At 38.7% G+C, this 25,827-nt stretch overlaps 1 protein-coding gene and 1 long non-coding RNA gene across 2 annotated transcripts in view; both read right to left on the reverse strand.

The window, feature by feature from the left end:
* Positions 1-1,758, reverse strand: part of LOC121390253 — a 13,234-nt gene extending 11,476 nt beyond the window's left edge. Inside the window, exon 1 of the long non-coding RNA XR_005960184.1 lies at positions 1,618-1,758. This is a non-coding gene — a long non-coding RNA (uncharacterized LOC121390253). The remainder of the gene's footprint in view (positions 1-1,617) is intronic.
* A 10,092-nt stretch (positions 1,759-11,850) lies between these two features.
* On the reverse strand, positions 11,851-22,418 carry LOC121390297. The gene is made up of 5 exons (XM_041522083.1): positions 22,352-22,418; positions 20,731-20,880; positions 18,738-18,806; positions 13,831-13,946; positions 11,851-12,983 (listed from the first exon to the last, which is right to left on the reverse strand). The coding sequence occupies exons 1-5, from the start codon at positions 22,416-22,418 to the stop codon at positions 12,900-12,902; spliced, it is 486 nt and encodes a 161-aa protein (XP_041378017.1). The 3' UTR covers positions 11,851-12,899.
* Between the last annotated feature and the right edge of the window lie 3,409 nt (positions 22,419-25,827).

The raw sequence follows: 25,827 nt of genomic DNA on the forward strand, positions 1-25,827 counted from the left end.
GTGCACCACGACTGGTATATCAAAGGCCGTGGTATGTGCTATCCTGCCTATGGGATTGTGGGATATAAAAGATCCCATGCAGCTTATCGAAAAGAGTAGCCGATGAAGTGGCGACAGCGGGTTTCCTCTCTCAATATCTGTGTCGTCCTTAATCATATGTCTGACGCCATATAACCGTAAATAAAATGTGTTGAGTGCGTCGATAGATAAAACATTTCCTTCCTTCCACAATGGTTTGCCAGTTAACACAATATGTATATAACAGTAATATGATAGTGCAATTGTGACAGAATAGGAACAGATAAAAATATATAAATATTTAAATTAACAGCATGATACTTTTTTTTTTTTTTTTTAATGCAGTTACACAATTTCTAAGCTTAAAACCTTTCAAACAAATGAAGGGTCCACGAGAATAATCTATGGTTTCCAAACAGATAGTCAGTGTTATAACGGTCGTGCATGTCAAGGTCACAATGACACACTAAATTAAAAACATATATTCATGATAGGCCATTTAAAGTGGCTAATAAATTATGCTTTCGCAGGCATACACATTCCTCGATTGGTGTGCTGTCATCTTTAAACTTTAAACAAGTATATCACCTTACCAAAGGTGTGACAGCGTATTTATGTTTATAGAACTAAGCAGGAGAATAAACTTAAACATGGAAGGTCTGATCCAGTAAATCAAGACCGTATCTCTGCACAATGCTGAGTCCACTAGGTATTTGTCAAGATATGGATTGATTGCATAAAGCCCTATCTAATGCCTCTTCTATAGGAGGGTAGCGGCTCGCAAGGAGATTTTAAACTAAAATTTACACCCTTCTTGCATCACTACAGACAGGACTGCCAGTCCCAGACTAGGATACTAAAACTAACACAAGACGGAGCTCTTGGAATGCATATTGCTGTGATGACATGCACTCATGAATCAATGTCAAAACAGTGATGATATCAGGTGTTCGCAAAAAGGTGAGCATATTCTACCCACTGGTAGCATTCGTCATGAGTTCTGCCACAACAGCTGTCAAGTCTATCGGTAGCACTGTTTCAAGTGTGTTCTTCTTATTAATCATGTTTAATGCAGAGGAAAACAACACGACATGACGTAATATAGCTTTCGATATGTATTATGTTTGAATAATCCAGAAGGCATTATTGTTAAATCGGTTTCATTCATTTCATTTCATCTTATTTTCGTGCTTATATCCAATTAAGGTTCCAACATGCTGTCCAGGACAGTGAGTTAGTTGTTAGGGTGTAGTGGCCTTACACTACCCATTGAGCCCTTAAGAACTCGCTCTGGGTTGGAGCCGTTACCAGGCTGCGAACCCTGTACCTACCAGTCTGTAGTCCGATGGCTTAACCACTGTGACACCGAGGCCGGCCAATCGGTTTAAATGGAGGATTTAATATACTGAACCACAAAGGATAATTAAGATGTTTTCGGCCTTTTTCTTTAAATGTGGTAACAGAAACAACACAGCTTCTTCTGTTGTTAGGTGTAAATGTTGTTATCTTTAAATGTGGTCTTATTTACGTCTATTCTGAAAATATGAACACAAAAATATTTCAAAAATGCAAAAGCTAACAAGAATTAAGTCCACTTACCTTAGTCCAAAGTTCACGAACAGCTCCTAAGTCTATCCGGTTCAAGTCCCTAGTCGAGAGTGCAGTTCGGCTTGATCTCTTTATACAGTCGCGTCTCTCTACAAATCCGAAACATCACACATTTCTCACACCTAAAGGTAGAGCAAAACAATACCCCGTTTCATCTTACCGAGAGATGTTGTAAACAACATCACGTGTGGTGAGGTAAATTACTTATTCATTTTTTTATTATTTTTTTTTAATTTTTTTTTTTTTTTTTGACATATTCCGTTAAAGGACCCAGAAGTGCTGTTTTTCGTGTGTTGATTTATGCGATTATTATTGCCGATATGAATGTACGTATGGATGGGTGGATGGATGGATAGATAGATGGACAGATGGACGGATGAATGGATGGATGGATAGATGTATGTGTGGATGAATGAATGCATGCATAGATGGATGACGTATTTATGTATGTATGCATGTATGTATATTTGTTTGTGTGTGTTTGCGAAAAAGGCGTGCGTGTGTGTGCCTCTATTTGCGTGTGTGTGTGAGTGTGTGTGTATGTGTGTGTGTGTATGTGTATGCATGTACATGCATTGTGTTTATGTGTGCGCTTGCGTGGGTTGGTGCGTTAGTGTATCTGTGTGTATGTACGTATGTATATATATTGTGTGCATGTGTGTGCGTGCTTCCTTGTGTGCGTGCTTGCGTACGTACGTCGGTTCCTGAGCTAGTGTGCTTGTCTCTGTGTGTGTGTGTGTGTGTGTGTGTGTGTGTTTGTGTGCATGCTTGTGTGTGCGCGTGTGTGTGACTGTGTATGTGTTTATAATCTGCTCCTATCTGCGAATTATTATTTTGTTTAATTACAATAACCCGCTGTCACCCCGGTAAATAAAAGACGTATCCTCCACACAGCTGCGTGCAATATGTTCATAGTACAGCTTGCTAACACGTGTGCTAAATATAGAGACGTCACGTTTTGACAAAAGTGCAAATGATGTCACAACATTCATTTTATCGCATCATAGACATACTGTTGTTGAATGTGTTTGTCTTTCATTCGACAGAACCCATCAACAAAGAATGCACAGTTTACACAATTCATGGTGAAAACTATATATTAGGTGGTGTGTAACCCGCAAAATTGCGTATACGATGGGGGAGACCAAGGGCTCTTAACTCGACGCAGTCGTAAATATTTTGGTGTTACGTGTACGCCACGACAGCACTTCGACAGTCGTAGGGAAAGTTTAGTAGTATAACCCGAAACAAACGTAACTTTGGCGCGAAGCAAAAGTAAAGCTAGAGGAACACGCCTGTAACTAGAAGGACCTATACACTTACGACAAGGGGATTCCCGTGGATGTAGTTCAGTGGTAGAGTGCTCGGTTGAGGTGCGACGGGTCGACACAGAATCAATCGCCTTCAGAGTACTTGGATTGTTTCCTTCTCAATTAGTGCACCACGACTGACATGGCAAATAATGTGGTGTATAAAGTCCTATCTAGGGGAAAGTGCATTGTAATAATCGCGTGCATACTTTTAGAAGGAGTAGACTGTGTGGCAGCAACGAGCCAGAGAGTCACCCTAAAGGGACATTCCTGAGTTTGCTGCATTGCGAGATGTTTACGACTAATAAAATAGTTCCATGATTAAACTTACATATTAAATATATGTTCTTGTTTAGAATATCAGTATCTGTATATTTAATGTGTTTCTGGTCGTCGTAATATTTGTCGGAAGCCCAAACTGGATTTTGTCTTCAAATAATTCCGTACATACGAATTTTTTTATTTTAGGAAATAAATTGAAATTTAACCTAGTACAAATATTAGAACGATCAGGAACACGTTTAATGTACAGCCACTAATATTTATGCACACAAAATATATTTGATATGTAATTACAATCGTTAAAAAGTCTCTGTTAGTCAATAGCATCTAGCAAATTGCAGCAAACGCAGGAATGTCCCTTTAAAATTTGCTTAAAACCTGGTTTTTGAGGATATATAAGAAATAGAATATCACATTCGTGTCCGTTAGACACCATTTATTCTACAACTCGTTATTTAAAAACGTATCCAACTCGCTTTCGCTCGTTAAATACATTTTAAAACAACTCGTAAGATAAATGATATCTAACGGCACTCGTGTAGTATTCTCTATAGCTCGCCTATCATAATATTTTACGGTGCCCTGTGATGAACATGCTTAGGTGCATCTACAAAGCAAGTTTGAATGATCGAAGACAGTAGGCCTATTCTATCTAGGATTTTGACAGGACATTCTTTAAGTGAAAGTCATTTTTTAAAAAGTCAATTGCTGGATATAATAGAATTTTTCACATTGATAAACATCATATATGTAGATATACCCTTGTTTATTTTTAATCTGCCCAGTGGTAAAGTTTTTGAAAAATACTGGAAACGTTAATGCCAGAACTGAACTCTTCAGAAAGTTTTCCTAATATTCACCAATGTGGTTTTCAGAAAGGCCTTTCTAGCATTGACACTTCGTTCATTCTTCAGGAAACTATCAATCACTATAGAGAACGAGGCGATGGAGTAACTGTTACCTTTCTAGATAGTGCTAAAGCCTTTGATACTGTGTGGCACTCTGGTCTCTTGTGAAAACTTTCTGAAACTGGTATATCCCCCAAAGTCTGGCTTACTTTAGAAGTAATCTATTCAAACTGTAAATGACATGTCTTAGTAAACAATAGTTTCTCTTCACACTTTCCTTTGAAAAGAGGATTGTGTCAAGGAAGCATACTATCCCCCAAATTGTATGTATTGTTTATTAATGAATTGCTGAATAATTTAACTCAATCCAACAAAGGTGCAATGATCCTGGATACTCGAGTTTGTTGCCCAACTCAAGCAGATGACATCTCTATTATTTCTCCTACTCCAAGTGACATGCAAAATATGATTTCAATATGTGAGCGATATAGCGCTAAATGGCGTTTTACATTCTCTGTTTCTAAAACACAAGTTGTTGACTTCTGTAAGGATCCGGATAAAACACTTATTCTGTATGGAAAGGAATTGCCATGTTCAACAACCATAAAACATGTTGGCATTAAATTACAAAGGTTTTTTAAATAATTGGGACAGAACACTCGAGACTTGCAAAACTATAAAATCCACCGCCATGTCTCTAGTTCAGGCTGGCTGTCACTGCCGTGGAATTAATCCTGTAACTAGCGTCAAGCTAGTTCATTCGCTGTGCCTATCAAAAGCCTTGTACGGTAGTGAATTATGGAATAATTTAAATACAAATGAACTATTGGCGTTAGAAAGAGCATATAGATTTGTAATAAAGATTATCCAGGGTCTTCCTAAAAGAACACGAACCGATTTTTGTCTTGGACTTCTTGGTAGTATATCCCTTGAAGGACATATAGATAGAAACAAATTATACTATTTAGGACATCTTTTGCGATGCCCCGTGTGGACTCTGGGTTACAAAATTGCAATCATTCGAATACTAAGTTTTAAAAATCAGTGTGTTCGTTCAAATATTGGCTTTGCAGCGGATATATACACAATTCTTTGTAAATATAATCTACTGCATCACCTCAGAGAATTTGTTCTAACATCAGTATTCCCTAGTAAGCATATCTGGAATAGAATTGTAAGAAAACATGTTTTAGAATTTGAGGAAACTAACTGGCAGTTACGAATTTCTTTAAACCCCGATACAACACCTTTTCTAAAAATCCATGCCAATCTCGAAGTGCATAGAGCTTGGTCAGTTGCACGGTCAAATCCATCACTAAAGGAGCAAGCAAATCACTTGATAAATATGTGTGCTACATGGAGGCCAAACTCAGTACAAGGTATTTGTACGTTATGTACTAGTAACTATTCTGATCTTTTTTACACACGTCATGACTAGTTGTTCATACATAACAACAACCACAGATACATTCTGGACAACGCTTCTTGATATCTATCCTATTGACCTCAGTATAGAATTACATAACTGCCCCGATGATATTTTTATTACAAACCTCCTGTCCTGCAAACCTCCGATAAATATTGATGGTGAATCCTCTATGGTATATAGTGAAACTGTCATACACTTCATTTATAAAATAACGCAAATATATTACGTCAACAATATGAAGACCAATATACTGTAGGCAGTCACGACTGTCTGTTCTTGTGCAAATGTGTATATCTTTATAGCGGTGTGTGTGTGTGTGTGTGTGTGTGTGTGTGTGAGAGAGAGAGAGAGAGAGAGAGAGAGAGAGAGAGAGAGAGAGAGAGAGAGAGAGAGAGAGAGAGAGAGAGAGAGAGAGAGAGAGAGAGAGAGAGAGAGAGAATGGCAGGGTGCAGAGTGAATTTATATGAGCATGATTGCGTGATTCTGATCAATCAACAACCCTTTTAATGTAATTCTCTCACCATGCGTTTATTTCCACGCCACTGTATATTACGTATCATGCTTTTACGTATATTACGTATTATCCATTAATCATTGTGCATTGTCTTTTACGTATTATGTATGTATGATAATCTGTACTGTTCGAACTCTCTATAAGAAGAATAAAGAATATATATATATATATATATATATATATATATATATATATATATATATATATATATATTATACTGAACCGCTGTGTGGCTGAGAAAATATGTTTCAATTTATTAATATCAAAGATAAATTTTGAAAAATCTGATAAAGTCAATTTATTGGATGCACTTTGACAACAGTCTCTGGGTCGTTTGTCTGTGTTCAGGTAGTGGGGGGATCCAGCACATCGAGATTGTAGGGCGTGACATGCTCAAAACCGTGTATGTCCTCCCTGGGTGTTCAAAACGGCCATACACCGTCGGTACATGGAGTGCACGAGGCGGTTCACAAAAGCCATTGGCACCTGTGCCCACACCCTCAGGAAAGCTGCCTCCAGTTGCACACGAGTTGTCGGCCGTGGGACCACCTGGTTAAGCCGTCTCTGGATTTCATCCCACAGGTGTTCAATCGGGTTCAAATCAGGGCTGAGAGCCGGCCACGGCATGGTTCTGATGTTGTGCTGACGCAGGAAGTCCATGGTGATCCTGGCCGTGTAGGGGCGAGCATTATCCTGCTGGAACACGTGGTTATGGTGACGCGTGAAGAAGGGCACTATGTGAGGTGTTAGAATCTGGTCAACGTAGCGCTGCGCTGTGATGCCATTCCCTCTGCCTGCACCAACATTTTGGAACAAATGGGGCCCAATTCTCTGATTCAGGCCTATAGCACCCCAAACCATGATGCTTTGGCCACCCCCACGGGTCTCTCTCCAGGACACATGCGTCTCTGTAGCGTTCACCCCTCCTACGCCACACCCTCACTCTGCCATCCGAGTTGGAAACGCAGTACCGGCTCTCGTCAGAGAAGACTATCAACCTCCATTGTTGATGCCGCCAATGTTGGTGCTGTGTAGCCCACTGTAGTCGTGTCTGACGGTGGCGGGCGGTGAGGACAGGTCCTCGAGCGGGACGTCGGCAAAACAGGTTGTTGGCGGCCAGTCGACGTCGTACCGTGTCGTCACTGATGGGTCGCTGTCCAGTGCCAATGGTCGCGCGAGCTGTCATGCTGGCCGTTCTGAAGCGATCATGGAGGTGTTGCCGGTTGATGTAGCGGTCCTGCCTGGGCGTGGTCACCCGGGGGCGCCCGCTGCGGTGACTGTCTGCAGTGCTGTTGGTGTTGATGTACCGCTGCTGTAGACGATGGATGGTGCTGACATGGACATTGTAAGCGACAACCAGGGCACGCTGCCCGGCTTGCAATCGGCCGATAGCTTGTTCTCTCTGCGCTGCTGACAATCGGGTCATACCTGATGCGTGCAAATTACGAATGCCAGGAACGCGGTTCAAGTTGGTTTTTATACCCATAACCTCCACGAGATGCACGTGCATTTCGGTTTTCATGACAATTGTTTGCGACTGCCACCCACGGCCTTCGAGACAGGTGCGTTTTGGCGTGTCGTTTCATGGAAAGTTGAAAGGGTACCTGCAATTTGGGTCTCAGTCATAAACCAGCATGTCTTGTAATATTGACAGTTACATCCCCGAAATAAATTGTTATAATTTACCATATAGAAATGACATTTAAAAATCTCGCGTTTCTTTTGCGGTTCAGTATATATATATATATATATATATATATATATATATATATATATATATATATATATATATATATACATTGTTTACACTGCCTGTTACATATTTTAACGAGAGTTGCCTCCCTTTAATTACACCATGTGATAGAGGATTATTTACTTGCATGACTCTTCGTGTCAGGAAGTGTATAGCACCTACTTTAACAATTTAGTCAGTGCTTGACTTTGTGTTTGTATTGTCACCGATGTTTAATCAATAGTGGTGAGATACCTATAGAGAGCGCTGTAGTGAAGCAGCGTTGCTTTAAAGCAAACAAAAAGTATGCTTAGGGATCGAATATATCTTTTATTCATTGACAACATTCGTAAAGGAGAAAAAGTACACCAGTTCTGGTTCTTATAAAACTTTTAGAGTCTAGACTTGAGACTCTAATGAATTCTGAGACGTGAACGTCATGGCAACGCGATACAAATTGTATGTATATAACGTCATTAGAGACTGAGTCTGTACTCTAAATGTTTTATAAGCACGGGCCCTGGGTAGTGACGTTATAGTTTACAACTGACGTACGATATCGTAGCGCTAAGATAGTTTCGCAGATCTCTTGCCTGGTATGTTTATAGTCATCAATTAGGTTATCTCCGAGCCTTTCAGCATTGTCCCAACCAATCAGACACCGCGCTTTAGTACTGATAGGTAGCTTACATCAAAAGTAAGTGGTATGGGTTGTCCTGTCTTTGGAACAATGCAAACAAAAAAACTGCATATTATCTCTCTCTCTCTCTCTCTCTCTCTCTCTCTCTCTCTCTCTCTCTCTCTCTCTCTCTCTCTCTCTCTCTCTCTCTCGCTTTCTCTCTCTGTGTGTCGCTGTCTTTGTCTCAGTCTCTTTCTTTAATCTAGCTCAGCCGGTTGAGCCTCTGTGGTTTTCTCCCGTTCCAACCTGTACGCCATGTGTAATATATCAAAGGCCGTGGTATGTGCTATCCTGTCTGTGGGAAAGTGCATATAAAAGATCCCTTGCTACTAATGAAAATATGTAGTGGGTTTCCTCTTAAGTCTACGAGTCAAACGTGTCAAATGTTTGACATTAAATGTCGATGATGGACGCTCAAGTGGTATAGTTAAACAACACAAACTTTTATCAATATTAGTGTGCAGGTAGTAAAGGGACATTCCTGAGTTTGCTCAATTGTAAAATATTTCTACGATTAAACTTACATATTAAATATATGTTCTTGTTTAAATACCAGTGTTTGTATAGTCAATATGTTTCTGGTCGTCTTTATATTTCTAAGAAGCCCAAACTGGATTTTGTCTTCAAATAATTTCGTACGTACGAACAAACAATATTTTAGGAGATAAAATGAAATTTAACCTAGTGCAAATATTAGAACGATCAGAAGCACGTTTAATATACAGCCACTAATATTTAATGCAGAAAAATATATTTCATATGTAATTACAATCGTGAAAAAGTCTCTGTTAGTCGATAACATCTTAAAAATTGCAGCAAACTCCGGGCTGTCCCTTTAATACAAGCATGCACGCAAGGAGGCACGCACGTACGTGCCTGTTCCTGTGTCTCACCCAAGTACGCCCACGCGTATCTGTGTATTTGTATGACCATGTAAGTATGTATGTATGTTTGTGTTTGTATGTGTGTGCGTATGTGGCACCGAATCGCCCGAAACTTTTAGACTTGACATAATACGTTATCAGCTATTGAGTTATAGTTGTGAGTACTGATGTATGAATATCTATGTATTGTATGTATGTCAAAGCTGACGATTACATACATAGATATCAGCGCAATGGCACAGGGGATTAAAAGAATCATTCATATGTCCATATGGGGGATAGGCTATTCCCCCCTAGGGTAAAAGCCGAGTCCTCGACATTAAATTTGTGTCCGGGGGTGGAATAGCCCTATCCCACATAGGGACATATGAATGATTATTTTTCGTTATCTGGATTAAAAATCCCATGCCTCGACTGGGATCCGAACCCTGTACCTACCAGCCTGTAGATCGATGACCTAACCACGACGCCACCGAGGCCGGTACCTTGTAATCTGACGACGACCAAACTTCAGGCTTTTGACCGCCAAACAGCATTGCTATTTTCAGTGTTTATATCGTTTAAACTTTATACCGCATTATTATTAGTAGGCCTATTAGTTATGTCGTTTAAAAGTTTATTTCAGTTTATTGTTAATTTCATTGATAAACGTTTGGTTTTGTGACAAAAATAAACACGTATGAATTCAACATTGGATGGTGTGATTGGCCTAGGCAGTTTTCGCGTAGGGTGTTTTTATTTATTTCAACAAACCAAGAAAACACGATGTGATAGGTAAAATGTAGTGCTATTTTTGGTTTATACTTTTAGTATAAACCATTTTGAAGTATGTTCTTTTTAATTCAGATATTTATATTATTGAATAATGAAAAAAACACCAAAAAAACTTTTTGGACTATTCATACTATTTGTGCAAAAATGTTTGTTTTCGTTCAGTGGATCGGAGAAAATTAAATCCTTTCTGGCCTCACAGATTGTCCCATGCCGTTGCTCGAACCCGTGGCTCCGAATCGACCGCAAATTGCGAACTAACCACGAGTTATCCAGACATCCACGTATGTATGTATGTATGTATGTATGTATGTATTGATGTATGTATTGATGTATGTATTAACTCAACCACATGCATGGGGCCTACAATCTACGCGGTCGATCCCGCTTACGTGCATGAAACAATGTGCAGACCTGGCACTGGCTAGTATGTATTGATGTATGAATATCTATATATTGTATCTATGTTGAGGTTGACTGTTGCATACATAGATATTAAGGCACTGGCGCAGGGGACAATTAACTCCTTTCTGGCATCACAAATTGCCCCATGCCGTTGCTGGGACTCAAACCTGTGGCATCGAATCGCCCGCAAATTGCAAGACTAAAAACGATGCGCCCTGAGCTATTGAGGCATCCATAAAAAGGATACTCTCTAACTTAACTATCTGCATGGGGCCTACAAGCTACGTGGTCTATCCCGCTTGCGTGCATGAAATAGTGGGCAGACCTAGCACTGGCTAGTGTGTATTGATGTATGAATATATATTGTATGTTTGTCTAGGTTGACTATTACATACATAGATATTAACGCACTGGCGCAGGTGGTAATTAAATCCTTTCTGTTCTCACAAATTATCCCATACTCATGCTGGGACTCGAACCTATGGCACCGAATCGCCTGCAACTTGCATACTTGGCACGATACCTTTTGAGTTATTGAGGCGTCCATAAAAAGGGATTCTCTCTAACTCAGCTATATGCATGAGGCCTACAAGCTACCCAGTCGATCCCGCTTACGCGCATGAAAAAGTGGGCATACCTGTATGTATGTATGGGTGGATGTATGGATGTATGTTTGGATGTATGTATGTACGTATGCACGAGAGAGAGAGAGAGAGAGAGAGAGAGAGAGAGAGAGAGAGAGAGAGAGAGAGAGAGAGAGAGAGAGAGAGAGAGAGAGAGAGAGAGGGGGAGGGGGATTTTGTATAAGGTAATTTAGTATATAATGAACTCGTCATATTAAAGGGACATTCCTGAGGTTTCTGCATTGTAAGATGTTTCCGACTAATAAAATATTTCTACGATTAAACTTACATATTAAATATATTTTCTTGTTTCGATTATCAGTATCTGTATATTCAATGTGTCGCTGGTCGTCTTAATATTTGAAAGAAGTGCAAACTGGATTTTGTCTTCAAATAATTTCGTACATACTAAAAAAGATATTTTAGGAAATAAAATATAATTTAACCTAGTTCAAATAAAATTACTACAACGATCAGAAACACGTTTAATATCAGCCACTAATATTTTATGCAGAAAAATATATTTGATATGTAATTTCAATTGTTAAGATGTGTCTGTTAGTCGACATCATCTTAAAAAATGCAGCACACTCAGGAATGTCCCTATAAGCAATATATATATATATATATATATATATATATATATATATATATATATATATATATATCCTCCCCCCATCTTCTGACGCCTTTGGAGTTTATTCTGACTTTTTTCTCTAGAAATCAGAACAAAATATTGAATTGTTATACATTTAAATACTTTATTTTCAGTGTTAGTTGTTACAGTATTTATGATGCCATGGCATGCGAATGTTTAGTGTACCAGATCTGGCTTCCTCTTCTTGTAAATGACATATATACTCAGAGCCCAACATGGATGACAAACTCGAAGTCGTTTTGAAAAACATTTATTTCGAACATTTTTAGTGTCTCTAAAGTTCAAAGATAAGTATATAAAATAAAACCCAACCGTGATAAACTATACGCATAATACGTTTTACATATTGAATTTGTAACGAAATACCACGAATACTACGTTTTCATCACTGACACAGGGGAGATAACACACACCCATTCTGGTTCCGCCACTGACTGTAGAGTTTTGTTCATCACTGAAACAGTGGAGATAACACACACACATTCTGGTTCCGACACTGAATACAGTTTCATTTTAGAAGTAAGCTACAGTTTTAAAAAGCATTAAGGTTGGTGTATTTATAAAGATGAAGTAAAATGTGTAAAGACTAAGGACGAATCATATAAATGAAAACATTTGGGGAAGAGGTTTTTGGCAAGCACATCATCTGTCTTTGTGAACGATGGATACAGATGTATGTATGGTGTGAACACGCATATATGTCATATTACTTCCTTATTTTATTTCTCTCGTTTGTTAATTAGAGAGTGCAAATATATTTCATTTCGTAACGAATATATGCTATTTATTATGTTATTTCTATCTTATTATCTGTTTGGGTTTGTGGTGTTTTTCGGGTGTTTTGTTTTATTAAATTCCTTTGCGATATTACGATTTGCAGCATACATGTTGTGCCTGTTGCAGTTAGCCGTACTCTCATCCGAACTTTGTCAGATATGAATATATTCCATGGATGACTGCAAATTATTATTGCTGATTTATAACATAGTTCGCACCCTCTCCCCTACTGGTATCCATTTGTAGAACCGCCCTAAAGAGAGAATCAGTCCAGAGTCATCAAATCATAGCCCCAAGGAATGCGGTATTTCATTGACGTCAATCTGGACTTCATAAATCTCCACACTTCACGAAGAAAGGATCAGTGCGAAAACACAACAGCCGAAATAGCAGCTCCTATAATCAGCGTCATCACGGTCTGTGACGTCAGGTCCTCTGCACCAGCCTGAAAAAAGAAGAAAGAAAAAAACGAATGAGCGAATGAATGAGAGAATGGATGAATGAACGAATGCAAGTATGAATGAATGAATCAATAAATAAATGAATGAATGAATGAATGAATGCATGAAATAAAGAATGAATGAATTAATTAATTAAAGAATGAATCAATAAATGATTTGGAAGAGTTATTAAAGACGCAGAACACTGCATCTGTATTCTCAAAAAAATCACATTTGATTTGCCTTGACCTTCAAGTTCGTTTTGTTTCACGACACAACTGAGCACATTGATTTATTAATCATCGGCTATTGGATGTGAAACATTCGGTAAAACCGCTACAATGTTTTCATTAGTAGCAAGGGAGTTTTTCATATGCGCATCATGCCACAGACAGGATAGCACATACCACGGCTGTTTATATATCAGTCGTGGTACACTGGCTGGAATGGGCCCACCGACGGGGATCGATCCTAGACTGACCGCGCATCAAGCGACCGCTTTACCACTCGCCTTGCGTCGACCTGGGCGGGACGTAGCGCTATCCTGTTTATGGGATGGTGCATATAAAACAATGTAGCGGGTTTCCTGTCTAAGACAATATGTCAAAATTACCAAAATGTTTCACATCTAATAGCCGGTGATTAATAAATCAATGTGAGCTAGTGGTGTCGTTAAACAAAACAAATATTAACTGTTACGATAATTATAGTCTGCCCTGCAGTTGTAATAGATTTTCAGACACAGAACACTGCAACTGTATTTCCATAAAAATTCACTTTAAGTCTGCGACGATCTGTTACAGTTACATACTGTCAGGGAACCAGGTTTTAATTTCCTTTGTTGGTACTTACTGGTGTGGTCGTGCCCCCTGCCTTGGTCGTGCCCCCTGCCTTGGTCGTGCCCATTGCCTTGGTCGTGCTCCCTGCCTTTGTTGTACTAGGTATAGAGGCGGTAGAAGATGAGGCAGCTGAAATATATAGATTGTGACAAACAAAAATTTCATGTTTTTAATAGAGATTCAAGCGATATGAAGTAACTTCAATCCAATGCCTGGATAAAAAGTCTATATTGAAACGATGTCACCATTTGTCGCTGTAGAAGTAGACAACGGATCTTGTTTGTTTATCATTTGTTTATATATATTTATATATATATATATATATATATATATATATATATATATATATATATATATATATATATATATATATATATATACAATGAAACCTGCCTAAACCGGGCCCTGAATAAACCGAAATCGTGACAAAAACCGGCCGAGGTTCATGGACAAAAAGTTTCTAAATCCTGTCTAAATCGGACAGACATTATGTCCCCAGCGTGATTCGGTTTAGACAGGTTTCACTATATATATATATACAGTGGAATATATCCTATAACGTACCTATGATATCCATGGCATAAACCCATGTCATAATTTTGTGTATTAACCTGTGTAATACTGGTATGCAAATTTAAAGTTGCAAGGTCTCTAAGTAATAATGTGTGGCTGTCAGTGGGTCATTTGTTTACAAGCCAAAACACCTGTATACCTGAACGTAACATTCTGATATGATGCTAATGTGTGCTAATCGCGACTTTATTTCTGTGGTGTACTCAATATCGAATTAAAATTTTATTTTAGAAATATTACAGGACACACATATACAGGATTCGTCACATGTGGGTTTTTTTTTTTAATATCTTAAATGTCAATCACATCTAGTTTTTCAGTAATTGTCTCAGCAGAGCCTCGACAAATACCGATTAACGTAGACTTCGTAAAACATTCGTGATGAATCCTCTATATACTATATATTCCTCAAATGCCATCGATCTATGGCCCTGAGTATTCTTACCTGACAGTTCTGCTTTGACAAGACCGATCAGGCTTTAGCCGTGACAATATTTGGGCTGATTTTACTTGTTTATTTTTTATTTTTATTTTTTTTAAAAGCCCAATGAAACAAACAAATTTAAAAAACACGCAAACTTCACGATGTACCTAAATTTAGGCTATACATAACTGTTTGTTTTTGCTATAATGTTTTTTACATTCAATTATAATAGTATATAAATATGTTACACCTTTTTTCGGAATTTTAAGAAATATAATATATCGAATTTAGGAATGAATTTGACAGGTCAAACTTATGTATGAAATATTTCAGCGCAAAATATGCGCCACGACGGCGGGACATACAAAACTACGTTTGTTTTTCCAATCTGTGACATTTTCGACACAAGCATATGCAATTTTCTGGAACTTATACTAATGTTAACGCAGTTTAATTGATCATACAAATATTTTGCTACAATATATTTAATTTTAATTAAAATAAAGAAGACTAGTGTCCTCAAATCTTGAAAATGTTCGATGCCTACACCTCTGTCAGAATACATTTCGCTTCTAGCGCATTGTATGACTTCCTGGTTTTTTTTTATCGGCAAATTGATAACAGAAGTCACAAGCTGGCTTGCAGGTTCTATTTTCCTTTGACGCCATATAACCGTAAATAAAATGTGTTGAGTGCGTCGTTAAATAAAACATTTACTTTTTATGCCACAATTTTCAAGTCTACGGATTAAATCATTTATGACACACTTTATCAGATGCCTTTAACACATACAATAGAGCATGAACGTGTTTCTTTCTGTCCAACGACTCACAAAGTTAGAAATATAGTTCTAATAGCTGATGAACAACACTGTGGTTAGGGCGATACGTACAATGATATTTGTGTAGAAGGTCACTGGATATAAAACTGCACATAGATTTGTTAAAACGCAACTGAAAAGAACATTTGGTTGAATGGATAAAAATAATTATCATGAGACGTTTTCCATCAGTTAGGGAATTTTCTTGCATGCAAAACATTGTTATACAGCAACAGAAAATTACATTGTTGGATACAGTTAATTAGCATGAAACGTTTTTCATCAGTTAGGATATTTTGTTGTACGCAAAGAGTTGTTATAAAGCAACTGAAAGGGAAATTGGAATGAATGGATAGAAAGGTTTTAAGTAGTTTGTGACTAATCTTATCTGAACGCATTACCTTATTTGGTGCTAATATCTTTTTGTCCGATATTTCTTCTAATGTTATTATTAATGACTCACAGTCTATGTTTACAACGTGGTAGACAAGGAAAACGTTCTACTGAAACAAGTGATAAATTTGTCTTTCGGTCCTTAAGTGGGGAATTACCATCTAACTATTGCGTTTATTTAAATTGTACTTTAAATATTGCTAACAATTATGTATGTTTGTATTCTAAACCTAATTATGTTACTTTACTGTCTAAAGTACCTGCAAATTCATATTTACTTTCTTCATTTGGGGTCTTTTAATATTTTCTTGGGTCTTTTTATATACTAGTATATATATTTTCTTGGGTGAATGGGTCTTTTATACCGTTATCCTTTTTTTTGTAATCCATCTCTATTCGTAATTTTGTTTTCGGAGTTTACTGTTAGACCAAGGTTTGTCATTTTGTTTCAAATTATTTTCGTTCTTATATCCAGTTAAGTTTCAAATACGCTGGGCACACACACACACACACACACACACACACACACACACACACACACACACACACACACCTCATCTAGAGTATTAGGTTAGTTGTTAATGGTTACTGAGAGAGAACAGGGTGTAGTTGTCTTACACCTACCCATTGTGAAGTTAAAACTTGCTCTGGGTGGGAGCCGGTAGGGGTGTGCAAACCCAGTACCTACCGGCCTTATGTCCGATGGCTTAACCACGACGCCACCGAGGCCGGTCACGGTTTGTAATTTGTTCGAATAGTACCTGTGTGATCAGGTATTAGGTTTTTCCTACACGGAAACTCGATTTGCATGATGGGCTAGTTTAAATTCTCTGAAGAAAGGAAATGACAAAGATACAACTGAAGAAACACAACCAGGTTAGTGAGACTATCACACTGTCTTGATGTTGTGAGTTATGTTCACCAGATGATAATAAACAAAACAGTAACAGAAAATGTCAGTACCACAGGCGTACGGGCTCCCATTTGTGTAGGGTGGCAGGCTGGTTCTTGCCAGAAATAAACAAAAGTGTCCGGACCTGTATAAAAACATTTATTCATATTATCATTGCTACCAAACAGCTGCATAGGGTTGCAAACGAATCACTGCTCATGTTTACATGGATTACAACTAATTGTGAGGGTAGAAACACATGGAAAAAAGGTCTCAGGTTAGCACATTTTGGCTGAATTTGAGGTTTTGCTCCAGCACTAGGGGGCAGTTGTCCTCACCCCTGTCCCCTGTCTCGTACGCTTATAAGAATGAAGGATAGAGATAGAGCTGAAGGTAATATACAGATAATGAGAGAGAGAGAGAGAGAGAGAGAGAGAGAGAGAGAGAGAGAGAGAGAGAGAGAGAGAGAGAGAGAGATAGACAGAGACACAACGTCTCTTCACATTAGCATCACTGCCAAACAGCTATATAGGTAACGAATCGCCACGCATTTCTATATGGATTACAACTAATATTGTGCGTAGAATAATGAAAATACATGGCGAACATTTTTCAGGCCACCTCATTTTGCTCGAAGTTTTTTTGTTTGTTTTTTGTCAGGAATTTGAGAATTTTCTCCAGTACCGGGGGGGGGGGGGGGGCATTTGCCCCCTGCCCACCTGTCTCGTACACACGTGTTCAGTACCAACTTCATTGGCCGATCACCAAATCGTAGTCTTTAGCTCGAGTACTCTGCTGTTCGAAAGCTAGACGAACATTTGAACGGTTAGGCTAAGCAAAATAAAGTTCTGGTCTCTGGTCAGCACGCGGGTCGATTTTGACCCTCGCGCGTCAACGGATTTTTTTTTATTTCCAGCGGCATGACGTCGATCTTTGCCAGGCTTTTTTATTTTTTTTTTGCTTTTTTTTTTTTTTTTTTTTTTTTTGCTATGACATAAAACCGCATTTGGAGACATTTGGAATTCTCTGATAAAACATATTTGACATTTTGACCACTAATGCACACATTACTGGAAGAAACCCGTCAGCACATACCTATTTAACCGGAACATTTTCGAAAGAGTGTGCTGTTGGGTTTCTTTTTGTATTGAGTATTAGTGGTTAATATGTGAAATATTTGTTATGGACAACCACGGAAAGGACCAATGTAATGATATTGTGCACGAAACGTAGGGTTGTTGATGACTTAGAGCGAGAACCGTCCAAATGTCTAACTCTTGAACGTCAGAGTACTCGAGCTAGGTACCGTTACAGCAGGTTTCTCGGAATTATGGGTCTTTAAAGGGACATTCCCGAGTTTGCTGCATTTTAAGATGTTTCCGACTAACAAAATAGTTCTACGATTAAACTTACATATTAAATAGATTTTCTGGTTTACAATATCAATGCCTGTATATTTAATGTGTTTCTGGTCATTTCAATATTTGTAAGAAGCCCAAACTGGATTTTGTCTTCAAATAATTTTGTACGTACGAAAAAAATATTTTTAGGAAATAAAATGAAATGTAACCTAGTACAAATATTAGAACGATCAGAAACACGTTTAATACACAGCCACTAATATTTTATGCAGAAAAATATATATGATATGTAATTATAATCGTTAAAAGTGTCTGTTAGTCGATAACATCTTAAAAATTGCAGCAAACTCAGGAATGTCCCTTTAAATTAAAAATCAATGCAAGAAGATTTAAAAGAATTCAACTGAAGAAGAAGAACAACAACACAAACCAAGCAAGCAGGCTATGGCTATCTTACCGTAGCACGTCTGTAGGAAGACAGCAACTAGTAGAACGAATATGATGACCTTCATTGTCCTTGCCTGTTCTGAAAATAAAACAAATTGTTGTCTAATAGTAGAGCCATACCAACATGTAGCGAGGGGGAGACCGAGGTAAACCAATCACAAAACAAATACCCCATCTTCTCAGTTCAAGTTCCTTTTTTCCTAATTACAGAGACGACACAGTGATAAACAAAATTTCCTAGGATGCCATTTATCCTTCAGTCCATCGTAATAGACGAGCGCTTTATTATTGGGTTATATCCCGCCTTTTGGAGAACAGGATGTAATAGGAATAGGCTGTCCGTGGGACGAGTGAAGGAATGAATGAATGAATGTTTAACGACACTCCAGCAGAAAAATATTCATCGGCGTTTGGGTGTCAAACAAATGTGTGTGTGTGTGTGTGTGTGCGTGCGTGTGTGCATCTATCTATCTTAGCGGCGATAGCAGGTTTCCTCTCTCAATATCTGTGCAGTCCTTAACCATATGTCTAACGCCATATAACCGTAAATAAAATGTGTTGAGTGCGTCGTTCAATCAAACATTTCTTCCTTCTATCTATCCATTTATATACATATATATATATATATATATATATATATATATATATATATATATATATATATATATATATATATATATATATATAATTATATATTTGCAAAACCAGGATGCATAGTGCTGAGGGGAAAGGTACAACACAATACAAAAACCAAGGTAAGTATGTTTTAAACGTTTGTATGTCTCTCTTTCTCTCACCGGCCTCGGTGGCGTCGTGGTAGGCCATCGGTCTACAGGCTGGTAGGTACTGGGTTCAGATCCCAGTCGAGGCAAGGGATTTTTAATCCAGATACCGACTCCAAACCCTGAGTGAGTGCTCCGCAAGGCTCAATGGGTAGGTGTAAACCACTTGCACCGACCAGTGATCCATAACTGGTTCAACAAAGGCCATGGTTTGTGCTGTCCTGCCTGTGGGGAGCGCAAATAAAAGATCCCTTGCTGCTAATCGGAAGAGTAGCCCATGTAGTGGCGACAGCGGGTTTCCTCTCAAAATCTGTGTGGTACTTAACCATATGTCTAACGCCATATAACGTAAATAAAATGTGTTGAGTGAGTCATTTAATAAAACATGTCTTTCTTTCTTTCTTTCTTTCTTTCTCTTTCTCTCATGTCTCTCTCTCTCTCTCTCTCTCTCTCTCTCTCTCTCTCTCTCTCTCTCTCTCTCTCTCTCTCTCTCTCTCTCTCTCTCTCTCTCTTCCTCTCTCTCTCTCTCTCTCCTCTCGCCCTCCTCTTCTCTCTCTCTCTCTCTCTCTCTCTCTCTCTCTCTCTCTCTCTCTCTCTCTCTCTCTCTCTCTCTCTCTCTCTCTCTCTCTCTCTCTCTCTCTCTCTCTCTCTCTCTCTCTCTCTCTCTCTCTCTCTCTCTCTCTCTCTCTCTCTCTCTCTCTCCGGAGTTTGTTTTGTTTAACGACACCTCTTGAGTGCATGTATTTACTAATCATCGTCTTATGGATAACCATTTGCGACATATAGTCTTCAGACAAAACCCTGCTTCATTGTTTTATCAGAAGCAAGGGATATTTTATCTTTCCTAAAAATAGGATAGCACAATCAAAACAATTCGAGAATGGGTTCTCCGAAAGGATTCGATCCTGCAACGAAAGCAACTCAGGCGAAGACTCTATCAACTGAGGTAAATCTCGTCCACCCCTCTTCTTCCCCTCCCCAGAAAACAGTCCTTTTTGTTTAAAGCGTCCTTCGTGTCTTGTTAAGAGAAGGTACTATATAGTGCAATGCCCTGATTCTTCTTTCACTCCCCACCCCACATTTAGTTTAGTCTAGGTTCTGCCCTGGCGGTAGCTGCCATCATGATTGATGATTCCTTCTGAATATATTCTTTGAAGGTCAGTTTGCCTAGAAGCACGAACACCGATTTTCATTAAACTGAAAAACAAAATGAATACTCACTGATTAACGTCGTCAACCAGTCTACTGACACAGCGGCGTCGATCTGATGGCGAGACACGTCAGCCAGTCCGCGTTTTATACCGAAACCTAGTTTCCGTTTTGACGCGTATGAGTCAGATCGCTCTGGTTGGTTGCTGAAGTGTCTCTGCACTTGAAATACAGAGCAGCTAAAAACCGCCCAGTTTCTAGGTGGCGGTTTTATTTTCCTTTTTTACCCTTTTATATATATGTTTCCTCCTTTTTGTACACATTTATAAGGGCCAAACCTGAGTAACTGAGTAACCTGTGTAACTGAGAAGTTAAAACAGATAGGGAAACGCATTACACTGTAACGTGGACTTTCACATTAAGTAGACGGAAATAACAGAGGACATGCCGTCGATGTATTCTCAGACTTGTACGAACGGGGGCGGGATTTAGCTCAGTCGGTTGAGTGCTCGCCTCAGATGGTTCCGTCGCAGGCTCGAACCACCTCGGTGGATTCATTCAAATGATTGGGGTTTTTTTTCTTTCGTTATAACCAGTGCACCACAACTGGTCAAAGGCCGTGGTATGTGCTTTCCTGTCTGTGGGAAAGTGCATATAAATCAATCATCCCTTGCTGCATTAGAAAAAATGTGTAAGAATTAACAAATGTTTCACATGCAATAGGCGATGATTAATTAATCAATGTGTTCTAGTGGTGTCGTTAAACAAAACAAACGTTGCGTTATTTTACGTTACGTTATGCTAGGTCTCTATCTAGTTCTCTCTCTCTCTCTCTCTCTCTCTCTCTCTCTCTCTCTCTCTCTCTCTCTCTCTCTCTCTCCAATCTAACCATCTCTCTATCCACCTCTCTCCGTCCTTCCCCTCTCTCTCTCTCTCTCTCTCTCTCTCTCTCTCTCTCTCTCTCTCTCTCTCTCTCTCTCTCTCTCTCTCTCTCTCTCTCTCTCCCTCTCTCTCTGTGTGTGTGTGTGTGTGTGTGATGTTTAAATAAGTTCTATGAGTCACTGATCTGAAATAAAAATATATTATTATTATTATTGTTATTATTATTATTATTATTATATATATATATATATATATATATATATATATATATATATATATATATATATATATATATATATATATATATATATATATGTTAGTCTGTATCTGTGTCTGTGTCTGTGTGTGCGCGTGCATGCGTAGCTGTGTGCATGTGTTTGTGTGTGTGTCTCCCTCTTCTCTCTCTCTCTCTCTCTCTCTCTCTCTCTCTCTCTCTCTCTCTCTCTCTCTCTCTCTCTCTCTCTCTCTCTCTTCTCTCTCTCTCTCTCTCTCTCTCTCTCTCTCTCCTCTCTCTCCTCTCCCCCTCCCTCTCTCTCTCTCTCTCTCTCTCTCTCTGCCTGTCTCTCTCCCCTCCCCTCCCCCCCCTCTCTCTCTCTCTCTCTCTCTCTCTCTCTCTCTCTCTCTCTCTCTCTCTCTCTCTCTCTCTCTCTCTCTCTCTCTCTCTCGCTCGCTCGCTCTCTCTCCCTTGTCAATCTACCTACCTACATATGTATCTATCTATCTATCTATCTATCTATCTATCTATCTATCTATCTATCTATCTATCTATATATATATATATATATATATATATATATATATACAGTCAAACTTCGGTATCTCGATGTTGAAGGGACCGAACCACCAAGCTCGAGATATCCGTGTCTCGAGATAAACATAATAGTCGATGATATAAATTATGCCAAACATATGTGTTTGCAAACTTGACAACAGTCAACGATATAGTCAGGGGCGATTCGAATATGAATTGTTTTGTCGATATTTTCTCTGGACATTTTTGTGAATAGTCTGATATTGCATTGTTCGTTCGAACCACCACCCTCCCTCTCCATTATGGGAAAGAAAGGAATGGAGGATTAGGGAGAAATAAAAAGATGGACAGACTGACGGAGGAACGAACTGACAGACAGACAGACAGATAGATAGATAGATAGATAGATAGATAGATAGATAGATAGATAGATAGATAGATAGATAGATAAATAGACAGATGGATTGGTGGATGGGTTGATGGATTGATAGATAGATCCTACAAAGAATATTGTAAATTAATTTTCGCTTTCATATGCCAGTCGTAAAGCACTGGTTGACCAAAGAAAGGGAGAGGGGGAAGGGAGAAAGAAAATGAGAGAAAGAAGAAGAAACAAAAACCTCTTCGTCATCCGCACATCAAACATTACTTAAGTGTCATATGAGTCTTTACGTCGAGTGTTGCGACATAGCCCACTTTCTTTCAACATCACCCGATCAGTTGGTGGGGTGCGGTCCACAAACAGTCCGGGGTGAACATTAAACAATACCACGTGGCCGCCTGGCCCAGAATGCCAGGTATTTCAATGCATGCATATCCGACGAACCTAGAAAAAAATACGACCATACGGACTAAGAACACACGAAGTCTTTATTTTCTTAATACCCCTGGCCTGCTCGGTTGCGGGTATAAAGTATAAATGACAGGTATAAGATAGCGAAGTAAGTTGTGTCGTATCACCAACATACACCGTGGTGTCAGTATCGTAATATTATCGTTTTGTGTACATATATCATATCACACTAATACAGACGTGAGTGTACATATTATACACACGCCACACACACACACACATACACACACATACACACACACCACACACACACACGCCACACACACGTACGTACGCACACATATACACACGCCACACATACACGCGTACACACACACACGTACACACACATGTACGCACACGTACACACACATGTACGCACACACACATATATACAATGGCAAATAAAAGCAATAGTCAAAGCAGGTAATTTTTGTTATACTTCGAGGAAAAAACCAACAAAGTGTACCTAGAGACACCAAAATATGCTCGACATAAGCCTGGTACTCGAGGTTAGCGTTCTCGATTTGGTAACATTACATAGGAAAAATGCCGGGGCGGCAATGGACCTCGATATATGTTGGGTACTCGAGGTTACCGAGGTCGAGATACCGACGTTTGACGATATATATATGGTGTTTAAATATGTTCTATGGATCACTGATCTGAAATAAAAATCTATTTATTATTATTATTATTATTATTATTATTATTATATATATATATATATATATATATATATCATATATATATATATATATATATATATATATATATATATATATATATATACATCGTTTAAAAGTGTATGTTTATCTCCACATGACAGGCTTGTTTCGTGAGAGAGTTGAATTGCTCTCACTCATCAGATGTAGATTTAATTACACCGTCAACGGAAAGCTGATGACGTAATGGACTCTGTGACGGCGAGGCTACGTCACTATGCAGGTCTATAGGTGATGTGTGGTATGCGCACAGAAGGTATTTGCGTCTGTGTCGACATGCTGATACGAGTTCATTCTTGGAGTTTAGTGTGCTGGTTTCAGGTTTATACATTATGAACAGTTTTTCCTTCAGGCAGAGGTTACATCTTTTGCTCGCTGGAGAGTATGGCTTTGCTTTGGATAAAATGTTCCACTTAATGGTGTATGGGGTGAATCTATCCTTCAGTGTCCAAATGTTCTGTGTTGCGTTTTGAAAACTGCTCGTGTGCGCGGTATATCTCGTCTTAAATGTGTTCTCGGTCAAACCAACGTATGTTTCTTGCTTGTTGTCATCGAGTGTATTAACGGTAGCTTGATATATTACTCCTTTTTGCAAGCATTTACCCTCAAGTGGACATTCAGCTCTTCGTCTACAGTTGCATTCTCTGGAGGGAACGGCGTCTTTGTCTCTGTGTTGTTGAAGTAGATTTTTGTTATGCGCTGAAATTATTTTCCCAACATTAGGCATGCAGCTATAGCTAATTTTAACGGTGTTTCGATTTATAATTTTGTGGAGAGGGTTGCTTTTGGGAAAGCACTCATCGAGTAATCTGAGGAACTGGTGACCTACGTTGGTTTTCACGTTGGAGCTATATGGTGGGTTGTACCAGGTGATGCTCCTATTGCGGTTGTTTCTGCGTCTGATTGAAAAGAATGACCTATGACCTGATAGGGGTACAATGCATGCTGAATTATGTCATAATTTGTGAAATTACAAATTTTGAAAATATAAATATAATAAAATTTAATTTAATTTAAAGAAATAAAATATTCATCACCCAAACTGATAACTTTCAGATTTCCACCTATCTGCACAATTATCATGTACATTTTGAGTGCTGTAACTGGCATAATTACCTCACAATTTGGTATCAAAGTGTGTCACCCTGTGTCAAACATCATTGAAGAAATCCTCCATATTGACTTATTTGACCTTAACCTTCAAAGTGAGGCTCTCATAGGGTGTAGGGATACAGCCTGATTGAAAAGAATGACCTATGACCTGATAGGGGTACAATGCATGCTGAATTATGTCATAATTTGTGAAATTACAAATTTTGAAAATATAAATATAATAAAATTTAATTTAATTAAACAAAATAAAATATTCACCACCCAAACTGATTAGTTTCAGATTTCCACCTATCTGGACAATTAGCATGTACATTTTGAGTGCTGTAACTGACATTGTTACCTCACAATTAGGTATCAAAGTGTGTCACCCTGTGTCAAACATCCTACTATATCAGGCCTCAGACCACAATTAATTTCACTATGTATTCTCATGTAGCCCCAGTGGCTGTAGCACTTTTTATTAATTTCACCAGGCCATTAGCATTTCACGGGAAACATTACCTGCCTGGGCCCATTGAACACTCGAAAGGACGACATCTGTTGTCCAGCTCTTTTCCGCGTTATATCAATGTAAACAAACACACGTGGGCTAAGGGACCGAATCACACCCCATTTCTCTGCATTTTACACCAAATTTTGCATGACTTCAATGTGCTCTGGGGGGACATTATGCAGTATCCAGTGTAAACCAAGTGCACATATTCACTAACTGCATCCTCTCACCTGTCAAACCCAGTGTAACAATCCAGTATACTAAGCAGCTCCCCAGCCATTAATCACATCACAAGAAAACTATATTTTCTCGCATTAACTTCCGTATTTTGGACAACCAAATGGGTGGATAACTCTAGTCTGAGGCCTATCAG

Source organism: Gigantopelta aegis, chromosome 15 (assembly GCF_016097555.1).
Source record: "Gigantopelta aegis isolate Gae_Host chromosome 15, Gae_host_genome, whole genome shotgun sequence".
Taxonomy (NCBI): domain Eukaryota; kingdom Metazoa; phylum Mollusca; class Gastropoda; order Neomphalida; family Peltospiridae; genus Gigantopelta; species Gigantopelta aegis.

What these genes read in the sequence shown, in the direction of transcription:
- LOC121390297 (XM_041522083.1), bottom strand. Translation starts at nt 22,418, where the DNA reads ATGTTTATCTCGAGACACGGATATCTCGAGCTTGGTGGTTCGGTCCCT. An exon ending in TTCAACATCGAGATACCGAA is followed by an intron (nt 20,881 to 22,351) that starts GTTTGACTGTAT and finishes CTGTATTTCAAG; the next exon opens with TGCAGAGACACTTCAGCAAC. An exon ending in CTGGTTGACGACGTTAATCA is followed by an intron (nt 18,807 to 20,730) that starts GTGAGTATTCAT and finishes TTTTATTTTCAG; the next exon opens with AACAGGCAAGGACAATGAAG.